Below are 18,896 nucleotides of genomic sequence, written 5' to 3' on the forward strand. Positions count from 1 at the left end.
CTCGACAAGATGCGCTTACCTCATTCGGAGGAGGATTGTCGTCGTGGAAGGGCTTCACCCGCCGGGCTCCTTCGGGGTTATCACACGCGCCTGTGATGCCGCGGACCCACGCCCTCACAGTCTCCCCAGTCACGCACTCTGGATGAGACAGAGTGGAGTCCGAAGGTCCCGCGTAGTGCCACATGGCGTGGTGTCGGGCCTGCAGCGGCTGGATGCGCCGACCCAGAAAAGTCTCCAGCAGGTCTGTGCCGGTGACTCCCTTGCGGACGACGGCTATCAGTGCGTCGACCAAAGGCTGGGTCTGGATCCTTTGCCCCTTAGAGAGCGCAAGCTTCCTCGGAGGGCCCGGACGGTCTAGGCTAAAAGGTGGCAACCCGCTTGAGGCATTCGGACAAGCAATGTCCTGGAAATAGAACCAGGTCGATTGCCAGTTCCTAACTGACTCGGACAACTGGAGGGGGGGTAGCTACTCTTTGTTTTCTTCTGGAAACCCAAACCCCCGCAGAGCTGAGGAGATGGGTCTTATCATCCGACTGGCTAAGCTTTTTGACGGTTTGGGATCTAGCGGAGAAGACGTACTTAAAGAGCCCCCAGTGGGGGGACATCCAATAAAGCACTCGCAAAGGGTGACGAATGCAGCAAGGTGGGCTATTGCGTTTGGAGGAAAATGATGGAGCTGCGCCCCGAAGTAGGACATGATACCTTGGAAAAAGGGGTGGGGAGGCAAGGAGAAGCCCCTGAACACGTGGCTGAGCAGTAGAACACGCTCCCCCTCCTTCGGCGCCGGCTCCGTCTCGCCTTCCGGCAGCCGCCAGGACTTGTTGACGATCATGCCATGCTCCACCAACTCCAGCAAGTCGTCCTCCGTCACCGAGGAGGGGAGGAAATCCCCCTGGATCCAACCCGCCGGTAGCGCCCGCTGCCGCCGCTGGGTAGGGGCCGCCCCCTTCTTCTTCTTCTTCTTCTGCGACTCAAGTTTGCTGGTCTGCCCCTTCGTCATGGCGAAGGCGACGGATCCGCAGAGGAGGAGGGGAAGGAGGAAGCTTGGGACGTGCAGAGAGCTGCGGGAGGAGCGGAATTAATGCGAGGAAGATGAGCAGCGCAACACAGAATCCCGTCGGAGAGGCTTAAATAAGCTTCCGAATGAGTCACTAACAGGTGGACCCGAAATATTATCTCCCCAACCGGCTGCTGCGATGTTAGTGGAGAAGATAAAAGCACGGTAATCGAGGCGACAAAACCTACTCGATGGCGATGTCGTCATCCCCGCTGAGCACGCGACAACCGAAATTTGAGGATCCCGAAAAATCCGCCGCTGTCAGTTTGACCAGTCACGTCGAAAGATTCCACGGAAGCACTCGGTCTCTGACGGTTCGTTTCACTGATATATTCACTCGGATCACTGGTTGAAAGGATAAAATGGATCGAGGCAAACAACGCCAAAGTCACCTCCATACTAGTCGGATCCATACTCCAGACATCACTTCATGGTTCCAACCCCAATCCATTCGGGCACTAATGATGGGGTTATAGTCCCAGGGTAGGGTCATAGGCCTGCCCTATAGGTCCTACCCAAGGACTACCCTTCACAGAGGACAAGGGCCTTAGACAGTTCCGACTGAACTAAGGACTCCCCCATCATCCAGTCGGCGACGAGCACTCGGAGCATATTTAACGTACCGACTGGAATCCACTCTGTACATCGTAACCTCCCAGGAGGGCAACGGTCATACGTTTCCATACACCATTATTAACATTTAAGGCTTACGTTACCTGTAACATAGGCATTTACTCGCCACTATTCCACCCCTGTCCACCGGGCCATTATGAAGGGCAGCGCACTCTATATAAGCCGCCCTTCCCCACTGGTGCAGGGGTTGGATTTTACCGTAATCCTATATTCCACTCGACACTAAGCTCCCAAGAGCACTGAGACGTAGGGCTTTTACCTCCACCGTAGAGGGGCCTGAACTCATACATCCTCGTCGTAGCTAAGGCTCTGCCCATCCTTTCATACCCTACACTTCTACTGTCAGACTTATACACACGACATCAGTTTTTCACTAGACTCGACTCGGCCAAGTTCGATTAATCAAGGGGGATCCTAGGTCGGTACCGTTGTGATACCAACTTATAATGCCCAATATACGACCCTATCCTTATTTTTGCGCGAGGGCCTTGACAGGGATAGAAGCGCATCTCCTCGTTTCGCAAGAATGGATATCGTTACAAGTACATGTACTGAAGAGAAGAGTATATGGAATTGGCTTACACTCGCCACAAGCTACATCAGAGTCACATCAGAACAATACATAAATATCACGAGAAAGATCAAGGCCCGACTACGAACGAAAATAAACGAGAAAAGAACGACGTCCATCCTTGCTATCCCAGGCTGCCGACGTGGAACCCATCCTAGATCGACGAAGAAAAAGAAGAAGAAACTCCAAATGAACAATCATCACGCTCACGTCTTAATATCCTTTACTTGTACCTGCAACTGGTGTTGTAGTAACCTGTGAGCCACAGGGGACTCAGCAATCTCATTTCCAAAGGTATCAAGACTAGCAAAGCTTAATGGGTGAGGTATGGTTAAGTGGTGAGGCTGCAGCAAGCGACTAAGCATATATTTAGTGGCTAACTTACGAGTACAAGAATAAATAGGGGGATGATCTACGCATAGCGGACGTGAACTACTGATGATCAAAAGAATGATCCTGAACATCTACTTACGTCAAACATAACCCCACCGTGTCCTCGATCGGAGAAGGATCTCACGAAAGAGACAGTCACGGTTACGCACTCAGTTGGCAAGTTTTAATTAAGTTAACTTCAAGTTATCTAGAACCGGATGTTAAAGAAAGTTTCCACGTTGCCACATAACCGCGGGCACGACTTTCCGAAATATTTAACCCTGTAGGGGTGCTTCAAATAGTCCATCGCAAACTACCACACGCCGCGACAGAATGACTTCGATCAGGAAAACCCGTGATCTCCTCGGTTCCTATTGGAAAACCTCAACCTTGAGTTAGCTCAAAGCATCCTCAGAATCACTCGCACAAGATGCTCGATAAAGGTAAAACAAGTCCAGCAAGGCCGCCCGACGTGCCGACAATCCCGATAGGAGCCGCGTATCTCGTTCTTAGGGCACAATCGGATGAGCGCAGCGTACAGTGGCCTCATAGAAATCACGCGAGTTGCCCCGGGTTGGCCCCGCACACGACTCTGTTTTGTACCAGCACCATCAGCACCGGTCCTCCCTATATTATGTTGAATTACTCCTCGGATAGCGCTTATTCCCTATATTTTTCAGTATTAACAAAGTTATTATATTGGGCAAATATAGTACCAATGTTGGTCCTTGCCAGACGAGCTTTATCCCCAAACGAGAATCTAGGGGGTCTCCATAACAACCCCAAGCATGTTAGGAGCGCTCATTTATGGAACATAACACCGGTAGCCGAAACTAAGGCGGTAAAGGTGGAACAAAACATCAGGCTAGAAGGCCGAGCCTTCCACCTTTTACCAATTATATAGGTGCATTAAATTAAATAGAAATTAATAGGGTGATATAACAAGGAACCCATGTTATCACATGGAAGCAATTGCACCTGCAACTAGCAACGCTAACACATGGTTAAGCAAGGGGTAACATAGCCAATCAGTGGTTTGCTAGGTTGTGATTAGGTTAAAGGTTTTCATGGCAATATTGAGAGGCTGATATTTAATAGGTGGTAGGCAGCGAGACATAACGAAAGAAACGACAAAACTAGCATGGCAATGATAGTAATGGTATCTAGGGAAATGGTCATCTTGCATGAGATCTCGCTTGGAAGAAGAATGACTCCGTGAAGCAGACGAACCAATGTAGTCGAACGAGTCCTCACATTCACACACGCTTGCGGAACTCTATCAAGAAGAAGCAAACCGGAAACAAGAATCAACACATATAATCACCACGTGATGCACAACACAAATGATGCATGAGCGGTTTCATTTACGCACGGTATGACATGGCAATTCACACAATCAACCACTACACATTAAGTGAAGTTCAATATGCAACGAGTTGCATATCGAAGAAAGTCCATGTTTAATTATTTAATTCTATCGATTAGGTACACAGTAATATTAAATATGGTTAAACATGGAAAGAGGTGAAGCATAATTAATCTACCTACCTAGACATTTTAAATGAGGTCGGAAACGACTTATAGCATCTCTGAACTGACCTCATACGTTAATTTATAATTCTGTCCAGATCTGAACTAACACATTTTAATATTTGTTAAACAGCAAAATAAATAGGTTCACGTGATTCTACGCGTCGCTCCAATCAATTTACACATAGAGAACATCTTCAACGGAGCTACCGTTCAAAAGATATGATCACCGCAAGATATGATGACATCAATGCAATATGTATGCAATGACAGTCACAAGCATACAAAACATACAAACGGCAAGATAATATGAACCTCCACGAGATTCTAAGCAAGTTTTATGTAGGACACGATCAAGACGGAGCAACGGTTCGACAACTACAAGCTACACAAGAAATAGTCATAATCTGTCAAAAACAACAACATGACATTTTCTACACCCTAAAACAACAAGCTACATAAATCCAAAATGCTCAAACAAGGCATGAGACAGTAGTAGTCAATATGCACTACAACATCCTACTAATAACATCTATCACGGAAGCATGGATCACTAGGAGAAGAACTCACAAAATGGCATCTAGCACACAATTTCAAACTTAGTGAAATTCACACTTTGATAGTGCAGTTTTCGATCTAAAGGCATCTTGGCAGCAGTAAAACTATATTCTACAGGGCACCGAATGGCATGAAAATTCACATCATGCTAGAGAATCTTAAGGACTACAAATAACGCCATTGCACCAAATCCAAAGGAGCTGTAGATCACTAGTCAAACTCATGACAAGACAACAACAAAATATAAAAGATTTCAGACTTAGAAGTATTTCAGCATCTTCAAAGCAACACTATTTTCTAGCATGTTGACAACAAGGAAACAACACCTTAACATGGATTTCTATTGCAACCAAAATTACCACGGGCTAGCATACATATCCAAGGGCATATCTCTAGTTCAAAACTAATTCATATCATGCACGGAATAAATCCCACAAAATAGACAAGAGGGCAACATGGCAGAAATATCATGCACGCTAACTTACTCGGACGTCAAAACTAAATGAACAATTAAATTCTATGGATTTTTCTACCCCGAAAACATATATAATATGTGGGGTTGCAAAATAAAACTAACGCCACACGCATAAACACGACATAGCAAACAAGCGACGAAACCTACATGCAAAAATGCAAATAACTAATCTAAATACATGGTAAAGGGTCCCGAACAACACGAACATTTTATGTACAGGATTGAACAATCCGGACACGTGCAAAAATAAATACGAGATATCTAACATATTAGGACAACACACAAATCTAGGCAAACAGCGGGTCAAACTACTTCAAATATGCATGCAAGTGGAAAAAAACTACACAAGTTACATATATAAATGGTCGGGGTACCATGCACGGTTTAAAAACTACGGCCGTTTGAAAATTAGCTAATATTCCTGAAATTAATAAATCGTCGGAAAACGGAAAAAACCACTCGGGCCGAATCTGGTATAGAGCCTAAACAGAGCAGAGCGCAATTTAACTAAATGATGCTATGGGCGCTGGATAGGGTGGAGGGGTCGGCTCACCTTACGGGCCATGGCCCAGGTCGGTGGGGACTGGACATGGGTCGAGATGGAGGTGCTGGGCCACGGACCTGGGTCGGGAAGAGGCCGACCGAAGATGGGCCGGCGGCTGGGCCACGAGGCGAGGCAGCCCACGTAGCTGCCCTTACGGGATGAGCACACGCTCATGCACCTCCCGATCCCGCCTGGATCGAGGAGGGCATGGGGGGCGGTGGCGGCCGAGCTCCGGCGAAGAGCGGGGCGGAGTTGGGCGCGGGGGAAGCCCATAGGCGGGGCGGCCATGGCCCTCGGACCGGTGGCGGCTGCACGGCGACGACGGCGATGCTGCGGGCGGCGGGATCTGGCGGGGAGCAGGGGTAGGATTGCATGGCGGCGGAGCCGGCGAGGCAGGCCACGACTGCGGGGTTCGGTTGGCCGACAGCGAACGCGGCGGCGCTAGGCAGCAAGCGGGAGCGAGGCAAGGGCGGCTCGGGGCGGCTACGGGAGACGCTCGCGAGCGGCGGCGGCGGATCCGGGCCCGGCGGGCCTCGGATGGGCTCGGGCGGGCCCACGGCGGCTGGAGGCTGAGGAGAGAGGAGGCTGCTGCTAGGGCTTGCTGCGCGCGGATTTCAAGGAGGAGAGACACAGGGATGAGATTAGGAAGGGCTAGCCTTCCTTTTATAGCAAGAGGGGTTAGGGTTTGCAGTTTTTCATCACGGTTTCAACCGTGCGATCGAAATCAAACGGTTCCAGCCTCAAAGACGGGCTAGGTGGCTGTGTAGAGTAGGCTAGGTGGGAAGAGAGGGAAAACGGGAAACCGGCAATGTATTTTAAAACACTGAAAAACGTCCGACGATAAACCGAATACGGTGCCGCTACGGACTACCGATCGGGTACCAGACGGACTCGGATTGCGACAAAAATTGGTAGGCGGTCTGCCTATATTAAAATAAGACCGCATGCCAAGTTTCAACCCAATCCGAAAATATTTTATACACAGTTTTAAAACAAGGTTTTGACGATGTCGGGGGCGCGTGCGAGTGTGGTCGGGTTCAGAACGGGCAACGACGAACACGGAGAGAACCGACAACTAATAACGGATGCAAGTTTTGAAAACTGGCGGCAGCGGAGTGCCGATGCAATGCAGATGATGCGCATGATGCAAAAGATGAATGCGACAGACAAACGAACCACACGACGAGAACGGAATAAAAGGGGAATCTTTTGGAGCGTCGGTCTCGGGCTGTCACACCGTGTTTGCACCATGTCCGAATTGAATACTTGCACGTTTCTCAATTGCCATGCCACGTGGGACACCCGGTAACCGGGATCACTCCCCGTCGCTCTTGCACATGTCGTACATCCTATGTTTCCTTGCACCGACATCTCGATGAGTTGTCAGAAACCGGAATGTTGTTGTGGCATCATTTTCAGATTCATCGTCGTGGCACCCCTTTCTTTCCGTCATGGTGACAAATGCTTCATATCTTATTGGTGCCAATGTTTCATAAAACTTGCATGTAATCTGATTATGTCATCCACATCATGATAACCACATTTAAATGTTTAAAATTGGGCATTGCATTCATTTGTTTATATATGCCATATTAAATCGGTTTAATTCATAACTATTAAAATGTAACTCTGATTCAAATGTTTTATATATTTAACTTGCCAAGAAAAATTGTATAATAACATGCTTCACTTTATTTTTCTGTTTAAGAAATATAAAATACGTTTATGCAAAAGAGGATCAAATTCATAATATGCATATGAGGTCGTTTCGGGAATATTATATGTTGTTTGGGCCTTATTTAAAATGCCTAGATATATAGTTTATTTGTGCTTCGCCTCTTGCCATGTTTAACAACATTTAATATTATCGTGTACCTAAATGGGTGTGAACTAGGTAATTCAAATGTGGAGTTTCGTCAATATGCAACTCGTTGCATATTGAGCTTCACTTAATGTGTAGAAGTTGATTGTTGTGCTTTGCCATGTCATGCATAATTAGTTGGACATGCATCATATGCGTTTGTGCATCATGTCTTGCATATGTTGTGGTGTTTATCGTGTGTTGATTGTTGTTTTCTGATTGTTTCTTCCTGATAGAGTTCCAAACCGCTTAGGAGTGTGAGTATTCGTTCGACTAAGTTGGTTCGTTTACTTCACGGATTCGTTCTCCTTTCAACCGGGATCTCACACAAGATGATCATTTCCCTGGATACCACTACTATCATTGCTATGCTAGTTATCTTGTTTCTACTGTTGTGTCTCGTTACCTACCACTTAAATGTCAAGCCTCCCAACATTTCCATGAAAAGCCTCTAACTCCTCCACGTCCCAATAAACCTTTGTTTGGCTATGTTACCGTTTTATCAACTATTCTTATAGCGTTGCTAGTTGCGGGTGCAAGCTGTTTTCCATATGACAACATGGATTCCTTGATATATCACAATATTATTGCTATTTAATCTAATGCACATATATACTTGGTAAAAGGCGGAAGGCTTGGCCTTCTAGCTCGGTGTTTTATTCCTCATTTGCCGACATAGTTACTTGTGTAGCGGTGTTATGTTCCATATTGAGCGCTCCTAACATGCTTGGGGTTGTTATCGGAACCCCCTTGATTTTCGTTTTGGGATACTCTTCTGGCAAGGCCCAACATTGGTACTACATTTGCCTAATAGCTAATAATATTGCTTGGGACTTTTCAGACCCTGTGCATAATTAATCAACCCCCGGGAAAGTGCTCCTTATGAGTGTTGGTTCAAACAGAGCCACTTGCGGGGGGCAACTCGGGGGATTTCTACCTGGCCAACATACGTACTGCTCATCTGATAGTGCCCTAAGAAAGAGATACGCGCGGCTCCTATTGGCCTCTGGCCTGTCGTGCGGTCTTGCTGGATTTGTTTTACTCTCATTGAATGTCTTGTGCATTGGGATATCAAGGATACCTCAGGCTATCTCGAGGTTGAGGTTTTCTCTCGAGGGCAGCTTGTGATAGTTTGTGATGGACTAGTTGGATCACCCCTACAGGGTTAGATCTTTTTGAGAGCTGTGCCCACGATTATGTGGCAACTTGGAAACTTTGTTTAACATCCGGTCAGAGCAAACTTGAAGTAAAATCAATTATAATATGCCAACTATTGCGTAACCATTACTGTCTCTACTCGTGAGTTCTGAACCAGAGAGAGAACACAATGGGGTTATGTTTGACTTGTAAGTAGGTGTTCAGGATCATTCCTTGATCATTATTAGGTCACGTCCGTTTACGCGTAGATCACCCCCCTCTCTTATTCTTGTACTCGTAAGTTCGTCACTCAAATAAATGCTTAGTGTTTGCTGCAGCGTCATCACTTAACCATATTTTAGAAGAATGGAAGGATTTCCTTCCATTCTTCCTAGTATGGAAGAAGTAAAGAAAAAGTACTGCGTCTCGATCTATACGAAAGGGCACTGGTTTTTTCTTTCGGTTTCATTGATAGCAGAAGAGTACGCTAGCTAGCGGAGCCTGAAAACGCTTGCTTGCGCCCCACCCCTACGGAAACTATTGCCTATGCTTGCTGCTCGCTCAGTTTCAGTAGAAGGGAAGAAAAGATGGTCACTCCTTTTAGGAACATGGCGAGCCTTACTTACGACTGTTGCACTTCACTCGCTGCTCGTTCATTCACTTGCTCATGAACTCGCTGCTTCGCCAGAAGCGACTAGTCGCCTCCTTTCCTCCGCCGAAAGATGCTTAGCCAGAAGCGACGAAGGAGGGGAGCTGGGGAAGGCCGACGATGGCAATGAGGGGGAAGCTGTCGTAGAAGCTTTGCCCCTTGCTTTACATAAATTGTTATGAACTTACTAAATGACCTTATTTATTCTCCCGGAACGCTAGCAAATCTAATAGTTCCATCTGCTCTTCTTAACTTAAGAACGAAGGCCGCCATCCTTCTTATTCAGGAACCCTTTGTTTGAGGAGGGCGTATCCCCGGGAAGGGGAGAGTGGCCGAGCGGTCAAAAGCGACAGACTGTAAATCTGTTGAAGGTTTTCTACGTAGGTTCGAATCCACATCTGAGCGTCTTTTTTTCGGTATGCCGCTCCGCGAGCAAGGAGCGCCGCGAGGAGAGCGAGAGAACGAAGTGGGCTTTGGTGATGTCGGAATTTGCACCTATTTGTATCTATTTAGTGATCAGTCCGCTAGTTTCTTTGATTCCACTCGGTGTTCCTTTTCCATTTGCTTCCAATAGTTCGACCTATCCAGAAAAATTGTCGGCCTACGAATGTGGTTCCGATCCCTCCGGTGATGCCAGAAGTCGTTTCGATATACGATTTTATCCGGTTCCTATTTTATTTATTATCCCTGATCCGGAAGTCACCTTTTCTTTTCCTTGGGCAGTACCTCCTAACAAGATTGATCTGTTTGGATCTTGGTCCATGATGGCCTTTTTATTGATTTTGACGATTGGATCTCTCTATGAATGGAAAAGGGGTGCTTCGGATCGGGAGTAACCACTTTTGAAAGGGCAAAGGGGGGAAAAAGTAAAGTATAAGCGACATATGGCACGAAAAGGAAATCCTATTTCGGTAAGACTTGATCTATCATCTGATTCTTGTTTTTTTCAATGGGGGGGACTTTTCATAGTTATCATTGTGATAGCTGCTTTAGTAGTGGATCCCTCCTTGATCGTGACAGATCAGGTTAGGCAAGCACTACTGGAAGTGATTCTGTCACTTTTACAATATGTTTTGCTATATGGTGCCACGCTGATTGAAGAAATGGTACCGGCCCTCTGGGGGCAGGAGCGATGTGGGACCGTGGGCACAGGGGGGCTTGAAAGTCCTTCCCGTTCGGGGCAGGAAACGTACAAAGCCCCACACGTTCATCTAATGCTATCATCTGATAGTGATAGTGAGAGCGTTAACCAAAGGGGTGGGAGCGATGTGCCTCCTTTAACTATTGACTTGAACCGACCGGCTCAGGATCAGGAAGATATTAGGCAATATGCCGAATCCATAAAGGATTTTAGAATTGACGAGCAATTCGAGAATTTCAAAAGGAATGATTCCACTTCCCCGCTCTATGATCAATTATGTGCCTACGTGGGAGATGCTGATGTTGTCAAAAACAAGTGTATCCGAGAGATCTCGGAGAACTTTCATTCAACAGACGCTGGGTTAATTGATTTCGTCAATCAGACGGATGACACTGAAGGGCAAAGAAGAGTTATATGGGATTTGATAAAGCTTCATTTTCAAGATGAGCTTGATAAGATCCCACCCGAACTACAACAAAATGCAAATCAAGAGGAGGAATGAATGGTCGCCATCATCATCATTCTATTTTTCGTTATCAAGATAAAGGGCTTCATTTGAAGAGTTAGTTGGCCGGCCTACCGGCCCGCAGATGTAGAGAAAGAGATAGAGGTTGCCTCTCTTCTTGAACTGCGAAACCAAAGGGACGCTTGGAAAGAAGGGAACGCACGGCTCTTATCTGGTTCGAATCCAGTTCGTCCCGGCCACAAAGACTACACCAAACTACACTAACTATGAGTTTATGAAAGCAAGAACTACTAATTGTAAAAATTACAATCGAAAGCCCCCCCCCCCCGGTAGAAAACCTGCTATCGTTTCATATATGCGCTAGGAGATAGTATCCTATCCCCCTCAATCTCAGGAGTCGCTTTCTCTATGCCCGACTTACGAGCTCTTTGCTTATTATTTCTCGGGTGGGATGAAGGTCGAAATGTCTAGTTTGAATTGCTTATGCTTATATAGTTTGAATCGTCTAGCTTCATACCAAGGTTGTTCTACAAAAGAACCAAGTAAGAAAGTAAGCCCGTTCAATTGAAATAGCTTCCTCGCTTCGCAGTTCGATACCCACTGAAACTATGGATACGATAGACTCGGGAGGGGGAAAGGGTTACTTTATTTGGGCTGCTAAGTCTTTCTTGTTGATTCCGGAAATAAAGAGGACCTTCTTAATCCTTCGTGCTCCACACCCGCCTCACTGGACCTATCCATTCGAGCTCTCTCCTCTAATCCCAACTCGACACGGCTGGACGACGACGCCTGTTCACTTATAACGAAATCACACGTTAAGCCCGATGAATTCATCTACAATTTCTGGATTTGTCGGTTTGGCAAGGCAGAACCAGGGCCCTTCCATTAAGGTTATATTATAGTTTCGATAGGAGAGATGCAGACCAGATAGGAATGCAAGAATACTCTGTAAATTGTTTATTAATTGGTTTAGTCTGTGGAAGAGAAGTATCGATCTAGAGGATTGCCCCCCCCCCCCAGACTGACCTAGTTGTCCTTGACTTGCTTCGGAAAGAAAAGACCTAGTACTTGTTTACCTTGACCATGGCTACTTTCCCGCCGCCTTTCCTTCTATACTTTTCCTATGTGCTATCCCAGGCATCCCTTGTCAAGCTACCTATCCCTACGAAAAAGCAAGCCTACTTACTACGTGTTTTTTGAAATGAAACTCTTTCATTTCAAAAAAGTTCTTCTTCTTAAGAAGCAAATAGCATTTCCTATTGATTTGTCCCCTGGACTAGACCTATGTAGATTCGGAATTATCCGTCGCTACGCTGTTCCCAAGGACTAGCAAAATCGAAATAGCGAAATTCTTGGGTCATCTCAATGGGTTCAGAAACCACACGTTTCTCTGGATCATCATAGCGTACTTCCACATATCCACTCAGAGGAAAGTCTTTTCGTAATGGATGACCCTCGAAACCATAATCTGTTGATATACGGCGTAAATCCGGATGATTGATGGAAGAAACACCAGACATATCCCATACTTCTCGCTCCCACCGGCCGGCTGATGGAAATAGACTGACTACCGGAGATATTCGTGTTACTTCGTCTGCACTTGTTTGTACACGAATGCGTGAGTTATACCGAGTACTCAGTAAATTATGGACAACTTCAAATCTGCGTTTTCGAGAGGGATGATCCACTCCGCAAATATCGATCGAAACTTGAACCCAGTACTTTTTCTTTACCTTTGGAAATTAGATTGTTGAGTCCCTCTGACTCACAGATTACTACAACAACAGTTTTAGGTACAGGTAAAGCGATACTTTGATGTGAGCGCGATGAATGTTTTATTTGGAGTTTCTTCTTATTCTTCTTCTTCTTCGATCATAGGATGGGTTCCTCGCCGGCAGCCTGGAATAGCAATGATGGACGTCATTTTTATCGTTTGATTTCGTCCGTAGTTGGACCCAGCTCTTCTGAATGATGATTGAATGTATGTTTGTATTGAGATGATCATGATTAGCTTGTGGTGAGTGTAAGCCAATTCCATATACTCAAATCTTCTTGCGAAACGACGAGATGCGCTTCTATCCCTGTCGAGACCCTCAAGTCAAAAATAAGGATAAAATCGCATCTTTAACGTTACAAGAACAGAAAGTGAGAGGCGGCCTACTCCGCGTTCAAAGCGGTTTTGACTGAACCGACACGTTCGATGACAATGTAGCGTCATTAGACGGCATCATCGTGCCCATTACGCCACGTCACCAAAGTTGGGCCTGATTTGTCATAATCAAGGTTAAAATGACCAAACAGACGGGCCAGTGCTTTCTGCAAATGATTTTTCTGCAACAAATTTGTAGAAGAGTCTTTTCTACAACCGCTTCAACGTGGTTGTTTTCTGAAAGTATCAATATTTTCTTTTTTGTCCTACCGTATACATGTCAAATTTCCTTTTTTTTTCTCTGCCAGAGGCACATTGATTTCATTACAAAGGCAAATGATGTAAAAATACTACTGTTAGGGCAAATTAATTAAATATTAGCTCATTCAGATATACATTACTAGTACATATCAACCTGGAGAAGTAATTAACCTGCATAACAGAGATGGCACCATTTTGATCTTTATAATCCACAATACACAAATGAAACCAGAGACGAACACCACTGTGCATATACATATCCTACACACAAACATCACCATCACAGACACGTAAAGGAAACCTATAACTCAGCAGATACGATCGCGCACGCGGGCGTGCTCTATCTAGCACTGGTCCTCCGCTAGCTGCCTGAAATTTATGGGCGCTGCGAAGTGCAGCGAGCCGTTGTAGATGGCCGCGGCGGCGAGCTTGGACGTGGCGTGCGTCGGGTGCAGCAAGTCCCAGAAGAGGTACTCGTGCCGGTTGTCGCACAGCGTGGCGTTGGGCGTGCAGCCCGACTTGCCGTTGAACTTGCCGGAGCCGCAGCATGCCGTGGTCACCTCCTTGAAACCTGCAGAACCAAGCTTGGCATCAGCCTGTTAAGTCTGAACTTTTGGCCTGAAGAACGCATTTGTAACGACCAGTTCTCGTATAGTAAATTAAGTTGATGTACCTAGTCTTTGGGGGTGCTTCATGATGCTCTGCACGACGGCGTGGGAGCTCCCGATGGAGTACTTGAGGCCACCCAAGCTCACGCTGAGGCCATGCATGGCGTCCTTGACGCCCTTGTTGAGCCCACGGGTCAGCTCGTTGAGGACGTCGATGCAGGCACCGAGAGGGTGCAGGCTTCTCGGGTAGGGGCAGCACCCGATCGGCGGGACGTCGATCACGGCCAACTTCCTCGCCCCGAGGCCGAACAGAGCCTGCCATACAGTGCACGCCATTCCGGTGAGATCTTACATCTTAAGTACTGTAGTGACACGAGCCTGGTAACCAAATATGTACCTTCACATGGTTTTTGTACTGCGAAACAAGGTCGGCGGTGAACATCTGCTTCTGCGCGGCCGTCGGCGTGCTGTTGGCCGAGAAGAAGGCAAATATGTCGTTGCCGCCGGTGCTGATGAGGAACAGGGACCTCGACAGCACCTTGTCGGCCGCCTCTGCGCCGATGCGCGCAGAGATGTTGCACCGCAGAGTGGCGAACTGCTCGACCTGCTTGCTCATGGCGACGATGGCGTCGCCCTGCACGAAATCATGGCTTGAGCGTTCACTGCTTTGGGTAGCGTCTACTATTCGGCATGGATGGTGAGTCGTCTCAAAAACAATGAACTCTGGGTAGCGTCTTACCGTGGTGTCGAGAATGCCTGATCCTGCAGAGGCGAAGTTTGCTCCCAGCAGCCCTCGCGCGATCTGCCTGTTGGTTCTGTTGGCCACCGAGAGGAACGGCGGGGGGCTGCGCTTGAATCCCATCTTCAGAGCTGCCAAGGTTGACAGAGAATTTCGGTCACCAGTTGCGTACCAAAACACATGCTACTTAAGATATTGTACCCCATACAGAACATCAGAGTTTTCAGTGGAGATTGAATGGATGTCATAGTTGTTGACTCCAAGAATGTTGTGACCATCTATCTATCAGATAATGAATTTGAATTTGCAACAACACGTGTTTTATAATGGTTGGCATTTTTATCATCCCCTCGTTGAGGTTGCTTCCTAAATATAAGTCTTTGTAAAGATTTCACTAGTGCACTACATACGGATGTATATAGACATACTTTAGAATGTACATTCAATCATTTTGCTCTATATGTAGACATCTAGTAAAATCGTTTGAAAGACTTATATTTAGGAACGGAGGGAGTACTTGATAGTACTCCCTCCCTCCGTCCCAAAATAAGTGTCTTAAGCTTAATATAACTTTGTATACTAGAGCTAATACAAAGTTAAGACAGTTATTTTAGGACAGAGGTAGTACTTCGTAAGTACTAGTATCGATGACATCGGTACTGAAATTTGTACGGATCCTTCTCCTAAATCAAGGGTAAATTAGTCCATATGCCTTTTTTGAAATAAAATATTTAATTTAAGCAGTGAGGCCGTGGGGCGTCGGCGGCTGGCTGACGAAAGGACGACAAATCTCGCCGGACACGTCGGAGAGCATGAGAAGGAGGGTGAGGACTTGGATCCGACGAAGACCTTAAACTGGATCGAATAGATGTGGATCTAGTCGTGGTGACCGTTTGGAAAAAATATATTTGTCCTGAACTATTATACCCTTCTCGAAATAAAATTATTAAATTTAATTAATTTAAATCCCCAAAAGATATGATAGCTAATCTATACCTAATAATAAAGCGGCTATTGCTTCCGTCGAAAAACCCACCACAGTATTTTTATAAAAAAAACTCTGCAATTTTTGTTATTCAACCCGCGCTTCATCATTTATCTGTAACGTAAAAAGAAAAAACGATTCGTTGCAAAAATTATACCCGTACGCATCGCTTCCTCCGTCGATCCTGGACCACCCTGGCCTGTGCCCAGGCCGCCGCCACACCATTCGCCGTCGCGGCCGACCTCAACCGCCACCGCTGCCGATCTCAACCCACCCGCCTCCGCGGCCGTACCTCTCCCCGCTCACTGCCCCCGTTGCGGCGCTCGAGCGCATCGCGTCGACCCTGGTCCACCCTGGCTTGTGTCCAGGCCGCTGCCACACCACTTGCCGCCGCGGCCGACCTCAACCACCTGACTAATTTTGGCAAGCCAAAGTGTGGCAAGCCATCAACGTGTGGCAAGTCACAAAGTGTCGCTGAAAAAGGAATGCCAAACTTTGGCAAAAGTTGACAAAAAATTTGACTCTATAACAAATGGGTCATATGGACAATAAAGTGTGCAAGCTAAAGTGTGGCAAAAATCAAACGTATGCCAACTAAAATATGGCTGCCAAATTTTAAAATAGCAAAGCGTGGCTGTGAACCAAACAGGCCCTTAGCTGAAGATGTTGGTCGAACAAAAAAGGCCAAATACTAAAAAGAAACGCAGATGTGCAATTTGTGCATGCTCTAAACCGAACGTACTCCACCCGAAAGAAAAAAAACTGAACGATACTGAAGACTGTACTCAGACTGTCTCATTGATGTGCCATGTCCAAACTGGTCAGTGGTACGTAAGGGCCAAATGATCCATCCACTCTCGAAAAGAAGGACCGGTCCCTTCACTGCACTGCGGAACGCTGCCACGCTCTGCGAGACTTGCCTCTTCGTCGCGTCGGGAAGCGAGACGCGGCCACAATGATTACGTGCAGCCAGGCCACTTCTCTCGAGCATATGTTTTTCAATTTTTTTCTACCTCTTTGAGCGGGAAGAAACCTTTTTTTTTCTGAACATATAACCTTTTTCGTATGTATGTTAAAATGAGGTAGCGCGCCGCCGGATCAAACTAGACACAACAAGTATAATGAACTTGCTTACGATCATACATTCACACAAGCTAGGAGCGGACGGAGGCAGTAGATTCAGTTCCGGCTTAAAGCGGCGGCACCCTCTCAGTGCTCTGTTTCCCATCAGCTCAGCGCTTGATTCCTCGTCCACAATGAGCTGAAACGGCCGATCCATGCTCCCGTCGGCCAAAATACTAGCGCGCACCAATTTCAGAGCCGATACTGATCGTAGGACGCAGAAAGAGAAGCTCGAACGCTTGGCGGTTCACCGGTTGGGCAGCTACGCAGACATGGCGCCGCCACCGCAAGCTACTCTACTCCAAGCCGGTGTAAGCTGCAGCTAATCTGCTTGCGATGCGAGGCATGCAGAGAAGGCCGGAGCACATTGTTCAGCACACACGAACACACGTACCTAAGAAGTCGATGCCATTGTAGCCGTTGCTGAAGCGGCCGGTGGGGCGCGAGGTGGGGAAGTCGACGCCGTTGTGCGGGAAGTTGGCCCGCGGCACGGCGACGCCCGGCAGGTAGTTGTTGCTGCCGACGTCGGCCGTGGAGTCCCCGAACACGTACATCGCCGGCACCTTCGCCGGCGACGCCTCCGCCGCGCAAAGGGCCGCGAGAGCAAGCAGCACCGGCACCATCCTCGCCGGCGACGCCGTGGCCATGGCCATGGCTGGAAGGTGGTGGCTGTCTTGATACAGTGATACTCAAACTCCGCTAGCCTAGAGCTGCTCGGTGCAGCACTCTGATGTACTTGATGGCTGGCTAGCTATACCCTTCTTTCTTTATCTTTGGGAGGGAGAGGGCCGTCGAGTCTGGCAAGGCACTTTAAAGGGCGGAGATGGCCGGCACTGGCGAGGGCAGGCTATAGTGGAACACTTTAAGATCGGTAGGGTACTGATAAGGCGTGGCACGGCACTACCGCTGGTAGTAGGAGCAGTACAAAGTTGGCTTTGGTAAAGAAAGACGCCACCGCCGTGCTCCGGGGCCCCCTCCCTCGACTTGACGACGCGGCCATCGTCGACGGAGGGCTCGAGTATATTCTACACGTACTACCATGGATCTGGTTTTCTGTTGCCATAGACGTACTGGAAATGGGAAAGAACACAGCAGGGATGGGATGGCGATCTTGTACTACGTGGAAAGGCACATCTCTCGACATACTTGTCCAGCCAACTTCATGATCGGTTTTTATTCCGTGATGTTTCAGCCCCTGTCAATCGTTGTAGTTTTACGTCTTCATATACTGTCTTGACAAGATAGAAAATAGTGAGGCTACTTTTTTTTTAGAGAGAGAAGATCGCCCATAACCATGCTGGTAACTTGGCTTAACCAGAACTTATTGCTTCTATCAGTACCCTTGTCATTAAGAATATATTCTGCTAGCACCTAACATTCTTAGGCAGATTCGGCCTCATCGGCTCGTCTGTACAGGGGGCAGCTAGCTACACGTTTACAAGCCTTCAAGGATGGGGAAAACGCCCGGAATCTAATGCTACATCGGTTAATTTACTTTCAAGGTGTGCAAGTGCAGCATCTGAATAATTGAAGCAAGCTGGAGCATGAAGACTGGACACCCAGCCCATTCTTCTACGTTTAAAGCATCTAATAATTCTCTCTTTACGCCTGGCTGTTTTCATATTGTTCTTACCATTACTTACAACTGAAGCTAGGAGCGTCAGATGCGACGGACAGAGGAAAGAAGATCCTGTGCACATATACCTGCATCGCTTTTTCTCCTTTTTGAAAGCAACAAAAATAAAACGACAGCAGTGGACAGAGCAACCTTTTCCTTTCGAGATTGATTGAGGTAATCTCTGCTTCACTTTCAGATGCTGTGATATCTGCACCAACGCCTTTTAATCGTCCTCTTTACTTCTTTAACAGTGTTCTTTTAAGACGTAAGTGTTCATGTATACACATACATACCCATACATTCATTCTTATAAATGTACATACGCATATCTTATTTTTATAAGCAGTTTTGAAGGACTGAACTGATATATCATCCTAAAATTTACGAAGTCATTGTAAACACCTCGTTATGACGTGAACG

General features: G+C 46.9%; 2 protein-coding genes across 2 annotated transcripts; one reads left to right on the forward strand and one right to left on the reverse strand.

Moving 5' to 3' along the window:
* Positions 1–9,113: 9,113 nt before the first annotated feature.
* On the forward strand, positions 9,114–10,802 carry LOC123404121 (NADH-ubiquinone oxidoreductase chain 3). Its single transcript, XM_045098046.1, has one exon. It carries the CDS (start codon positions 9,867–9,869, stop codon positions 10,221–10,223), a length of 357 nt encoding a protein of 118 aa, XP_044953981.1. The 5' UTR covers positions 9,114–9,866; the 3' UTR covers positions 10,224–10,802.
* A 2,683-nt stretch (positions 10,803–13,485) lies between these two features.
* On the reverse strand, positions 13,486–17,665 carry LOC123403272 (GDSL esterase/lipase At5g55050-like). The gene is made up of 5 exons (XM_045097221.1): positions 17,253–17,665; positions 14,752–14,882; positions 14,410–14,646; positions 14,078–14,327; positions 13,486–13,975 (listed from the first exon to the last, which is right to left on the reverse strand). Exons 1-5 carry the CDS (start codon positions 17,509–17,511, stop codon positions 13,749–13,751), a joined length of 1,104 nt encoding a protein of 367 aa, XP_044953156.1. The 5' UTR covers positions 17,512–17,665; the 3' UTR covers positions 13,486–13,748.
* Between the last annotated feature and the right edge of the window lie 1,231 nt (positions 17,666–18,896).

Source organism: Hordeum vulgare, chromosome 6H (assembly GCF_904849725.1).
Source record: "Hordeum vulgare subsp. vulgare chromosome 6H, MorexV3_pseudomolecules_assembly, whole genome shotgun sequence".
NCBI lineage: Eukaryota > Viridiplantae > Streptophyta > Magnoliopsida > Poales > Poaceae > Hordeum > Hordeum vulgare.

Coding starts and splice junctions, on each gene's coding strand:
- LOC123404121 (XM_045098046.1), top strand. CDS start 9,867: ATGTCGGAATTTGCACCTATTTGTATCTATTTAGTGATCAGTCCGCTA.
- LOC123403272 (XM_045097221.1), bottom strand. CDS start 17,511: ATGGCCATGGCCACGGCGTCGCCGGCGAGGATGGTGCCGGTGCTGCTT. Junction 14,328..14,409: donor AGTACAAAAACCATGTGAAG/GTACATATTTGG, acceptor ACTGTATGGCAG/GCTCTGTTCGGCCTCGGGGC. Junction 13,976..14,077: donor GAAGCACCCCCAAAGACTAG/GTACATCAACTT, acceptor TTGGTTCTGCAG/GTTTCAAGGAGGTGACCACG.